The 12,764-nt window shown below is 40.1% G+C and overlaps 1 protein-coding gene across 5 annotated transcripts in view; it reads right to left on the bottom strand.

Moving 5' to 3' along the window:
- Nucleotides 1-12,764, bottom strand: part of GON7 (GON7 subunit of KEOPS complex) — a 71,278-nt gene that overhangs the window by 56,350 nt on the left and 2,164 nt on the right. Inside the window, exon 2 of one of the 5 annotated variants that reach the window (XM_037832022.1) lies at nt 9,197-9,858. The exons of 3 other annotated variants lie outside the window; for them this stretch is intronic. In XM_037832022.1, the coding sequence (XP_037687950.1) occupies nt 9,824-9,858 (35 nt within the window). In that variant the 3' untranslated portion in view covers nt 9,197-9,823. One more of the 5 variants, XM_037832019.1, reaches the window with a different exon arrangement.

Below are 12,764 nucleotides of genomic sequence, written 5' to 3'. Positions count from 1 at the left end.
GGACAGAAGAGTGTCTTGACTGACAGAACTGGATAGCCATATCAAAAAGAATGAAAGAGGACCCCTACCTCACACCCTATACAAAAAATGAACTCAAAGTGGATCAAAGACCTCAATATAAGAGACAGTACCATAAAACTCCTAGAGAATAATATAGAGAAACATCTTTAAGACTAGTAATAGGAGGTAGCTTCTTAGACCTTATAACCAAAGCACAAGTAACAAAAGAAAAAGAGATAAATGGGAACTCCTCAAAATCAAAAGCTTCTGCGCCTGAAAGGACTTTGTCAAAAAGGCAGCCAACTCAATGGGACAAAATATTTGGAAACCATATATCTGATAAAAGACTGGTATCCAGCATGTTATAAAGAAATCCTACAACTCAATGACAACAGTACAAACAGCCTGATTATAAAATAGGAAAAAGATATGAAAAGACTCTTTCTGCAGAGGAAATAAAAGTGACTAAAAAACACATAAAAACATGTTCATCTTCACTAGGTATTAGGGAAATGCAAATCAAGACCACCGTGAGATATCATCTCACACCAATATGAATGGCTACCATGAAACAGGAAGCTACAAATACTGGAGAGGATGTGGAGAAATTGAAACTGATTCACTGCTGGTAGAAATGTACAATGGTACAGCCGCTGTTGAAGACAGTTTGGCAGTTCCTCAGAAAACTAGCTATCAAGTGTCATGGTTGGTTTATGTGTCAACTTGGTCATGTGATGGTGTCCAGGTATCTGGTCAAGCAAGCACTGTCCTGGTACTGCAAGGACATCTGTGGCTGATTAATGAACCAGAAGGCTGGTTTATTAAATCATCAGTTAATTGACTGCACCTGTGACTGATTACATCAATGAAAGGCATGTCTTCTGCAATGAGAAAATTCAATCAGTTGGATTTAATCCAATCAGTTGACAACTTTTAAGGAAGACAGAAGACCTTCACTACTTCTGCTAGCCAGCGAAGTGTTTCCTGAGGAGTTCATCAAACACCTTCATTGGAGTTGCCAGTTTGCTGCCTGAAGAGTTCATCAAACACCTTCATCGGAGTTGCCAGTTTGCTGCCTGCCCTATGGAATTTGGACTCGTGCACTGCCCCAGTTGCGTGAAACACTTTTATAAAATCTTATATTTACAGATATTTCTTGTTGATTCTGTTTCCCTAGAGAACCCTAATACAGCTTGGTACCAGGAATGGTTCTTGAAAAACAAAATCTTAAAGTGGGCTTTTACAATTGGTTTTCTACTCTGATTACATTCAAAGGCACTAACGACTACATTTCCAATAATCAAGATGGCACTGACAGTACATGGCATGAGTTGGCAATGGAAATACACAAAATAGCACCATTTGATTCTCCTAATCATACTCTTGCATGAAGCAAGGCACTCGGTGACAGTGTTTTTCACACCTTGACAGAGTTTTGCAGAGTTAAGAGGTATAATGATGTTGGCTGGTTGCTCTTAGATACGCTAGATAAAGTTATAAGAGAAAGTGACGAGCTAAAGGCTTCAAATTTGAAACTTAAGCGCTGTATGACAGATGTAAAGGTTTCTATGTGTGCCCTGAAAGAAAATCTTATTTCCTGTGGTGGCAGACTTGAGATTTCTGAAAACCAGAATGAAAGTCTCATTGTGCAAGTGGCAGATTTACAACGTAAACTAAAATTTCAACCTCGCAGGGTGTCTGCTATTAAAGTAAAGGCATGGATTGGAAAAGAATGGGATACTGAAACTTGGGATGGGGACATACGGATTGACAATAATGGCAGTGAGGACACTGGAACCCTGAGTCTTTGTTAGATATACCTGTAGTGGTCTGTCCTGAGGAAAAAGCCCCCACACCTCCAGTCTGCCCTGAGGAGACAGCTATCCAACGTCCAGCCTGCTTTGAGGAAACAGCTTCCCGACCTCCAATCTGCCCTGAGGAGCCTGCGATCCATCCTCTATCTAAAGAGATTAACCCTTCAGTGCCTGCTAAACCTATAATCACCTCCCCTGAGAAAGCAGCCCTCAGTCCTCTGTCTGGAAAGATCAATCCTGTTTCACGAGATGAGACTGCAAGGAATGTCTGGAGGTAAATGGCTTGAGGGATACCTCTAATTCTTTTCATGATCTATCCCCACCACCAGTCTTTGCTTCAAGACCTGTAACTAGACTAAAGCCCCAACAGGCCCCGAAGGGTGAGGTACAAATGTTACCTGTAAGGAAGTATGCTATACTCTAGAAGAACTGCATGAGTTTTCCAATTTATATAGATAGAAATCAGGGAAATATGTGTGGGAATGGATAAAGGATGTGGGATAATGGTGGAAGGAATATAAAGTTGGATCAGGCTGATTTTATTGATATAGGCCCACTAAGCAGAGATTCTGCATTCAGTGTTGTACCTTGAGGGGTTAGAAAGGGTATTAACAGTTTGTTTGGGTGGTTGGCTGAAACAGGGATCAAAAGGTGGCCAACATTACCTGAGGTTGAAATGCCAGAACTGCACTGCTATAATGTAGAGGAGGGGATTCAAAGGCTTAGAGAGAATGGAATGTTAGAGTGGATTTATCATGGAAGATCTGCTCACACACCCTTGGAATGTCCAGAGGACACACCTTTTACATGGACTGTGAGGAATAAATTTGTGAGACTAGCTCCATCATCCCTGAAGAGCTCTGTAGTCACCCTCCTCTACAGGTCAGATATTACTGTGGGAACTGCTGTCACTGAGCTGGAATCCTTAAACACAATGAGGACAATCAGATCCCGAGTTGGCAGAAGCCATGTGGCAGCAGTTAATTGTGAAAGACAAACTGGGCATGGTTACCATAATGGAAAACAGGCTCAAAGTAGCAGTCAAAATAATCTGACTTGCAAGACTTATGGCATTGGCTAGTAGATCATGGGGTGCCTAGAAATAAAATAGATGGGCAGTCTACTGAATTCTTGTTTGGTTGTATAAGCAGAAGAACTCTAGGTCAAGTGAACAAAAGTCTACCTTGAATTACAAAAACAGTGTCACGGCCCCTTAATCAATTCCCAGACTCGAGACACTTTACAGACCCCAAGCCCCTTGAATGAGGAGAAGGCCAGGTACCCTTGGGGAAGGACCCTGTTACACTGCCAAAAATTTATAGTCAATCTTCCTCCTAGCCTTCTCTAGGGGGACCTACAGCCTTTTATCAGTGTAACTGTGCACTGGGGAAAAGGAAATGATGAGATAATTCGGGGATAATGAGACACCAGTTCAGAAGTGGCATTAATTCCAGAAGACCCAAAATGTCACTATGGTCCACCAGTCAAAGCTGGGGCTTACGGAGGTCAGGTGATTGATGGAGTTTTAGCTCAGGTCCATCTCACAGTGGATCCAGTGGGTCCCCGGACCCATTCTGTGGTTATTTCCCCAGTTCCAGGATGCATAATTTGGGACAGACATATTCAGCAACTGGCAGAATCCTCACATTGGTTCCCTGACTCACGGAGTGAGGGCTATTATGGTGGGAAAGGCCAAGTGGAAGCCGCTAGAACTGCCCCTGCCTAGCTAAATAGTAAACCAGAAGCAATACCAGATTCCTGGAGGGATTGCAGAGATTAATGCCACTCTTAAGGACTTGAAGGATGAAGGTGTGGTGATTCCCACCACATCCCCATTCAGCTGTTGTATTTGGCCTGTGCAGAAAACAGACAGATCTTGGACAGTGACAGTGGATTACTGTAAGCTTAACCAGGTGGTGACTCCAACTGCAGCTGCTGTTCCAGATGTGATATCACTGCTTGAACAAATCAACATATCCCCTGGTACCTGGTATGCAGCTAGTGATCCAGCAAATGCTTTTTACTCAATAGCTGTTGGTAAGGACCACCAGAAACAGTCTGCATTCAGCTGGCAAAGCCAGCAGTATACATTCACTGTGCTACCTCAGGGGTATATCAGCTCTCCAGGTCTATGTCATAATACTGTCCGCAGGGATCTTGACTGTTTCTCCTTCCCACAAGACATCATACTGGTCCGTTATATTGATGATATCATACTGATTGGACCTAATGAGCAAGAAGTAGCAACTACTCTAGATTTGTTGGTAAGGTACTTGCATGTCAGAGGATGGGAGAGAAATCCAACAAAAATACAGGGGCCTTCCATCTCAGTAAACTTTCTAGGTGTCCAAGGGGTGTGGGGCATGTCAAGATATCCCTTGTAAGGTGAAAGATAAGCTGTTGCATCTGGCCCCTCCTACAACCAAAAAAAGAGGCACAATGCCTAGTTGGACTTTTTGGATTCTGGAGACAACATATTCCTCATTTGTGGGTGCTACTCTGGCCCATTTACTGAGTGACCAGAAATGCTTCTCGTTTTGAGTGGGGACCAGAACAAGATGAGGCTCTGCGACAGGTCCAGGCCACTGTGCAAGCTGCTCTGCCACTTGGACCTTATGATTCAGCTTATCCAATGGTGCTGGAACTGTCAGTGGCAAATAGAGATGCTGTTCAGAGCATTTGACAGGCTCCTATAGGAGAATCACAATGCAGGCCCTTAGAATTTTGGAGTAAAGCCTTACCATCCTCTGCAGATAACTACTCTCCATTTGAGAAACAGCTTTTGATCTGTTATTGGGTCCTAGTAGAGACAGAACACTTAACCATGGGCCACCAAGTTACCATGAGACCTGAATTACCTATCATGGGCTGGGTGTTATCCAACCCACCAAGTCATAAAGTTGGGCATGCACAGCAGCACTCCATCATAAAATGGAGATGGTATATACGAAATAGGGCTCAAGCGGGTCCTGAAGGCACAAGTAAGTTACATGAGGAAGTGACCCAAATGTCCATGGCCCCCACTCCTTACACCTTACCTTCTCTTTCCCAGCCCACAGCTATGGTGTCTTGGGGAGTTCTTGACAATCAGTTGACTGAGGAGAGAGAACTCGGGCCTGGTTTACAGATGGTTCTGCAAGATATGCAGGTATCACTTGAAAGTAAACAGCTGTAGCACTGCAGCCCTTTTCTGGGATGTCCCAGGATAGTGGTGCGGGGAAATCATCTCAGTGGGCGGAACCTCAAGCAGCGCACCTGGTCGTTCATTTTGGTTGGAAGAAGCAGCCCGAGGTGCATTTGTATACTGATTCACGGGCTGTGCTAATTATTTAGCTGGATGGTTAGGGACTTGGAAGGAACATGATTGGAAAATTGGTGACAAAGACATCTGGGGGAGAGGTATGTGGGTGGACCTTTCTGAGTGGGCAAAAAACATTAAGATATTTATGTCCCATGTGAATTCTCACCAGAGGGTGACTTCAGCAGAGGAAGATTTTAATAATTAAGTAGACAAGATGACCCACTCAGTGGATATCAGTCAGCCTTTTTCCCCAGCCACTCCTCTCATTGCCCAGTGGACCCATGAACAAAGCAGTCATGACGGTAGGGATGGAGGTTATGTGTAGGCTCAGCAACATGGACTTCCATGGACTAAGGCTGACCTGGCCACCACCACTGCTGAGTGCCCAATCTGCCAGCAGCAGAGATCCACACTCAGTCCCCAGTATGGCACCATTCCCCGAGGTGATTAGCCTGCTACCTGGTAATAGGTTGATTACATTCGACCACCTTTATCGTGGAAGGGGCAGCAATTTGCTCTCACTGGAATAAACATATACTCTGGATACGGATTTGCCTGCATGCAATGCTTCTGCCAAAACTACCATCTATGGACTTACGGAATGCCTTACCCACTGTTTGAATGTATTACGTCCCTCCAAACGCCATTATCTTTGATGTAATCTTGTGTGGGCAGACCTATCAGTGTTAATTAGATTGTAACTCTTTGAGTGATTCCATGGAAATGCACCCCACCCAACTGTAGGTGATAACTCTGATGAGATAATTTCCATGGAGGCGTGGCCCTACCCATTCAGGGTGGCCCTTTATCAGTGAAGCTATATAAATGAGCCGACAAACAGAAGAAACTCAGTGCAGCTATGAGTGGCATTTTGAAGAGGCACTACAGCCAAGAGGGACACTTTGAAGAATGCACAGGAACTGCAGGTGAGAGACAATTTGAAGACGGCTGTTGAAAGCAGACTCTTGCTCTGGAGAAGCTGAGAGAGGACAAATATCCCAAGTGCAACTAAGAGTGACATTTTTGAGGAACTACAACCTAGGGAGGAACATCCTGGGAGAAAGCCATTTTGAAATCAGAACTTTGGAGCAGGCACCAGCCACGTGCCTTCCCAGCTAACAGAGGTTTTCCGGACACCACTGGCCATCCTCCAGTGAAGGTACCCGACTGCTGATGTGTTACCTCGGACACTTTATGGCCTTAAGACTGTAACTGTATAACCAAATAAACCCCCTTTTATAAAAGCCAATCCATCTCTGGTGTTTTGAATCCTGGCAGCATTAGCAAACTAGAACATGGGGTAACTTGATATATTAGAGTTCTCTAGGGAAACAGAATCAATAAAAGGTATCTGTAAATATAAGATTTTATAAACGTGTTTCACACAACTGTGGTGATGCATGAGTCCAGGGCAGGCAGCAAACTGGCAGCTCCATTGAAGGTGTTTGATGAGCTCCTCAGGCAGTGAACAGGCAACTCCAATGAAGGTGTTCGATGACTCAGGAAATGCTTCTCTAGCTAGCAGCAGAAGTGAAGGTCCTCTCTCTCTCTTCCTTAAAAGTCTTCAACTGATTGGATTAAATCCGGCTGATTGAATTTGCTCACTGCAGAAGACATTCCTTTGTTGATGTAATCAGTCTTAAGGCCATAAAGCATCCAAGGTAATGCATCAACAATCAGGTACCTTCACTAGAGGATGGCCAATGGTGTCTGGAGAACCTCTGTTAGCTGGGAAGGCACATGGCTGATGTCTGCTCTGTAGTTCTGGATTCAAATTTGCTTTCTCCCAGGATGTTCCTCTCTAGGCTGTAGTTCCTCGAATATATTGCTCTTAGTTGCTCTTGGGGCATTTGTCCTCTCTTAGCTTCTCTGGAGCAAAAGTCTGCTTTCAAAGGCTGTCTCCAAAATGTCTCTATAAGCTGCAGCTTCTCTCTCAGCTCCTGCTTGTTCTTCAAAGTGTCTCTCTTGACTGTATCAAGCTCCCTCCTTCTGTCTGAGCTTATATAGTGCTCTAGTAAACTTATCAAGGCCCAAGCTGAATGGGTGGGGCCACACCTCCATGGAAATTATCCAATCAGAGTTATCACCTACAGTTGGGTGGGCCACATCTCCATGGAAACACTTGAAGAATTACAATCTAATCAACACTAATATGTCTGCCAACACAAGATTACATCAAAGATAATGGTGTTTTGGGGGACATAATACATTCAAACCAGCAAACCCCATGATCCGGCAATTCCACTTCTCGGTATATGCCCAGAAGATCTGAAAGCACTGACACATTTTTTTGTGTTCACAGTTGCCAAGAGATGGAAACAATCCAAGTGTCCTTCAACAGACAAATGGATAAACAAAATGTATATATATATGATGGACTATTATGCAGCAAGAAAGAATGAGGTCATGAAACATATGACAACATATGTTGAAGACATAATGCTGAGTGAAATAAGTCAGACACAAAAGGAGAGATACTGTATGTTATCACTAATATGAACACCCTGTACAAGGTAAAATCAGTGTAATGCAGAATATAGGGGACCTAGAGATAGACAGAAGCTAGTGAAGGGGGAATGTTTACCTACTATGTACAGACATGTTAGTAAGGGTGAACTTAAAGGAATGGAAATGGACGGGGCGATGACAGTTTGTTAATGGGATTATTAATATCACTGCTGCATTGAAGATGAGCATGATTGAAAGAGGTTGTTTAAAAGCATGTATCCCACAGATTAGCACTACGAATATGAATAAGTGCTTGCATGATAAATTTCTAAGGTATGACACTGGTACAAAGTGTTCACAACAGAGTGCTATATAGTAAAAACTATCTATTGCATATTATAGACTATATTTAATAGGAATACCTTACCAGTACCAGATTAATACTAGGGACAAATAATTAGGGGCTGATAAGAGCTTTGGGGTGTTTTGGGTTATGATAATTGTTTAAAATTGAGAGTGATGATGATTGTACACCTAAGTAAAGATAATGTGAGACACTGATTATCTTGGACAGAATATATGCTATGTGAAATCAGGAACCCCCTACAATAAGTCAAGCCATTGATTTTGAGACTTGCTCTTGTGAAACAGATGGCTGTAAAGGGGAGGCTAAGCCTACCTATAATTATGCCTAAGAGTCACCTCCAGAGAACCTCTTTTGTTGTCAGATGTGGCCTTTCTCTCTCTAAGTCCAACTCTGCAAATAAATTCATTACCCGCCCCACTACATGGGAAATACATGACTCCCAGGGAAGGCAGTCTCCCTAGCGATGAGGAATGAGCCTGGCCTGGCATCAAGGGATTGAGAATAACATCTTGACTAAAAGAGGGAAAAGAAAAGGTAACAAAATAGGGTTTCAGTGGCTAAGAGATTTCAAATAGTCAAGACGTTACTCCTATGCAAGCTTCACCTAGATATTCCAAATGGTCACAGTAAGCCAACCCCTAATCAACAGTAGCCCCGAAAATACTAAAGAATACCTAGGTCTCTATGTGCAACTCTATGTAAGTTTCACTCAGTAAGTTTATTTTTTAGAAACTTAAATCCTCCAGTGTTCCTATTCCAGATAAGTCCCAAAACCCAGGAGCAACAGTGTCTTCAAGAACATCAACCAGATGTCTCCCCCTTCACCATAATGTCAGCATCCCCTTTCAGTATGAACAAGTTAGAGTGGTCACTGCCCAGATATCCCTGAAGATTGAGAAAGTGATCAAACGAGAGGAAGGGGTAGCAAAAAACAAGATAGGATTTAACAAAGGATAACAAACACTGAATCTTTATGTATTATACACATTTTTCGTTTGTTTTTTGTTTCAGGAGATTAAAATAGCTAGAAGGAAATAACTGATATGGAGGAACTGTAACCCATAACATTTTTTGAAATTTGCTCTACAGCTACTTTTTATATTGTATTTGGAAGTTATCTTTTTGTATATATGTCATATTTCACAATAAGCAAATAACTGAAATTGTGGAACTAAAACCCATAACATTCTTTGAAAGTTATCACTTTTCTGTATATGTTATATTTCACAATAAAAACATGCAAAAAAAAAAAAAAGTACAGGCCTTCTCAAAGAAGAAACATTCTGATTGCCTCAAAAAGAATTCTAATAAATTACATTTCATGTTATGAGAGGGTGAGTACAGGGCTCTAGGTGCCAGAGAAAGCATAGCAGTAGGACCTAACTTATCTAGGAAGTCAGGAAAAGTCTCCTGGAGGGAGTGTTTCAAATAAAACTGTTTTGGTTTGCTAAAGCTGACGAAATGCAGTATATCAGAAATGTGTTGGCTTTTACAATGGGGATTTATTAACTTACAAGCTTACAGTTCTTAGGCTGTGAAAATGTCCAAATCAAGGCATTAACAGGAGATGCTTTCTCCCCCCAAACCGGCTACTGGTGATACTCAGCTCCTCTGTCACATGGCCAGGCACATGGTGACATCTGCTGCTCTCTCCTTTCACTCCCAGGTTTCACTGCTTCCAGCTTCTGGCTTCAGTGGCTTCCTCTCTGTTTCTGTGTGTCCTTCTTTCTCAGCTGCTATCTTTTATCCTCTTATAAAGGACTCTAGTAAGATTACAACCTATCCTGAATGAAGTTGATCACATCTCAAATTAAGTCCCTACTCACAATGGGTCCACACCCACGGGAATGGATTAGCTTTAAGAACATGATCTTTTCTGGGGTCCACAAGACTTCAAACCATCACAGAAACCTGAAGGATGAGAAGAGCTAGATAGACAAAGGAGAGTACTTGGATCAGGATATGAAAGACAGTTGCAAAAGCATAAATCCTGAGTGTGGATACCCATTTCTAAATTGAAAACAAAACAACAAACAAAAAAACCAAACATCCTGATTTCCTACTACACTTTTTCTTCTCTTAAAGTAAATTTTCTTCCCAGGTGTTATAAAAGGTTTAACATTCTAATGTTACAGACCAGCAACCATAACCTCTTCGTATCCTTGACCACAAAAATCTACTATTAAAATAAGTATTTCTTAATGTGACATAAAACTTGCTGAACCTTTAGAAACATTATCTTGCATAAACTGTTTCACATTGTTTTTTCCATGTAAGAACATTCTTCGTACAATTAACCGCAGTCATTGTCCAACACATTTTAAAGATTATTTATCTAAGTCTAGTGTCAAAACTCAGCTTATTTGTTTGACAGAACTGTGGGCTTGACTTTCCTGTACAAACGCTGGAGCTCTTTCAGAAATTAACTTTGTTCTGCTTGACTGTGGCTAACATTTGCACCATTAGAAGACAGCAGATTAGAAAACTAGAAAGTTGTTTCCGATCTGAGTCGTTCAAACTGATCATTTTTGCCACCCATGTGGCCCATTTATAAAGAAGACAGTATTAGAATCCGTATTAAAATTCAGAAAAAGATGAAGCAACCTGTAACCCAGAACCTTAAAACACAGGACCACAAGCACAAACGTTATCTTGAAATTTCTCCTTTATAAACACATTTACTAAACAATGAAGGAAACAAAACGTTCAGGAGCAAAATTCAGCTAGTAATTTTAAAATATGATCTATTTTAATTCTATAAAGATCAGTTTTTAAAAGGATTGCATAAGGATAAAAAAGATTATTATAAATCAATAACTGAGCTGAAGTTCCAGTATTAGACACATTATCACAAATTAAACATTTATATTATCTAAATTATGTTTAATTTATTAATAAAACTAATGTTTTATTACTAATGTTTTATTACTAAAATAATTACTGACCATTTATAAAATATTTTTTCTAGTTGGTATTGTTTTGATTAACTAAGAGTACTTAGAGGAAGGCTGCTGTTCCAAGTTAAACAATACTTTAAGGATATGAAAAGATGTGTACATTCAGTTTCTTTACTTTGCAAGCTATGTATTTCAGAATGTGTAACTGGGAAAGTATTACAGTTCTATCTTTGAAATTATTTCATAATAAAAGTGATTCACAAAAGCGGATGAATGATTTCTCTAACCTTTAATCAGCCTAAGGGAAAACAAAAGCAAAAGGCTATGTATGTAACCCAGTTCCGCCAATGGTAGCTGTGTAGCTCTGGGCAAACACCTGTTCTAAGATTCAGTTTCTTTCTGATATAAATCATATAATTTGTAAGGTTACTTTCAATTCTAAAATTCCGTGACTATTTGTATTTCATTAGGTAGGTGCTACTTGATTTCTTTGCATTCATTTGCATATTAACTGTCTAAATGGATTGGATAAGGTGCACAGTAGAGTAAAACAAAATGCCTTAGTTAGACTGACAAGAAGAAAAGGAATACACATGCATACACACATATATTTTAGGACTATATATTTTAAAAGGATTCAATGGTCCTCTATTAATCAAAATCAAAGTATGGCTACAGGAGGAGAGAAAATATCTAAGTTAAAGCCAACACAGATATTTACTTAAGGCCTTATATTTCTATTTATACATATACCGGATCACAGCTTAGAAATATACTCCATCTAGCTCTCTTAAGGTAAAATTAAATCAATTAGTGCATATTTGTTGAGATCTCTGAAAGTCTATATATGGGATCTGAGTATAGACTCAAGGTTTCCTTGGGTCACTTCTCAAGGACTCTCCTTTCTTTTCAGTATTTCTATTTGAAGAACTACCATTCTTAATATTTAATACCCGGTTTTCACTGCTCGCTCATGTTAGTTCTTTGAAATTTTACTGCCTATGAATCATGACATGTTCCTAACAGAAGCAGAAGCTAAAAAGATGTACACATCACACATTTTAATTCAATAGCTATTTTAAACGTAGAAAACAATGATAAAAGTCCAGTTGCCAAATTAGAGGACTTTATACATTATACTGAAATGTCCCATTTTATACCCATGGTCTGAAATTTATTTCTCACTCAAGAAAATAGATTTATTCCTAAACATTTATTATATCTTTTGCTGGAAACAGAAGAAGTAGTTTTTTCTTTGACAAAATTGTCCCAGGGGAACAAAACCAATGCTTTTCCAAATTACAGCACAAGTCTTCCTGAAATATCGCTATGTGATAATTAGGATATAGTGGCAGTCTTTTAGTTTAAATTTCATAAAAGCTATTGTTAAGAAGGTGGTTTTGGCCGTTTTGCAGATGGTCCATCTGAGTTAGTTCTGTTATCAATGATATTTTCATTGTCTTCATCATCTTCATCACCACCTTTTAAAATAAATATTTGTTGTATGACAATTTGTTCAATAGTTGAAAAGAAGTATAGATAGCTAAACTGTTGATAATGAGACTAATTCTCTTTAGGGATTAAGAAAACTGCACAGTTCAGATTCAAAATGTATAATGTATGGTTAAAAAAAATTCAGGAATTTTGGTGTTTAATCTAAGATTTTTCTTTTCTATTACTTTTTTTAGAACTACAATTCACATATCATAAAATTCATCCTTTTAAAGTATACAATTCAGTGGTTTTTAATATATTTACAAGGTTGTGCAACCATCACCACTCTCTAGTTCTAGAACATTTTCATCACTCCCAAAAGAAATGCCATTCTCATGAGGAGTTCTCCCCATTTCTCCCAGCCAATGGCAACCACTCTGTCTTCTCTACAAATTTGCCCATTCTGGTCATTTCATATAATGGAATCATACAATATGTGACCT

This window comes from Choloepus didactylus, chromosome 4 (genome assembly GCF_015220235.1).
Source record: "Choloepus didactylus isolate mChoDid1 chromosome 4, mChoDid1.pri, whole genome shotgun sequence".
Classification (NCBI taxonomy): Eukaryota; Metazoa; Chordata; class Mammalia; order Pilosa; family Megalonychidae; genus Choloepus; species Choloepus didactylus.
This window is presented reverse-complemented; position numbering and strand designations above follow the sequence as displayed.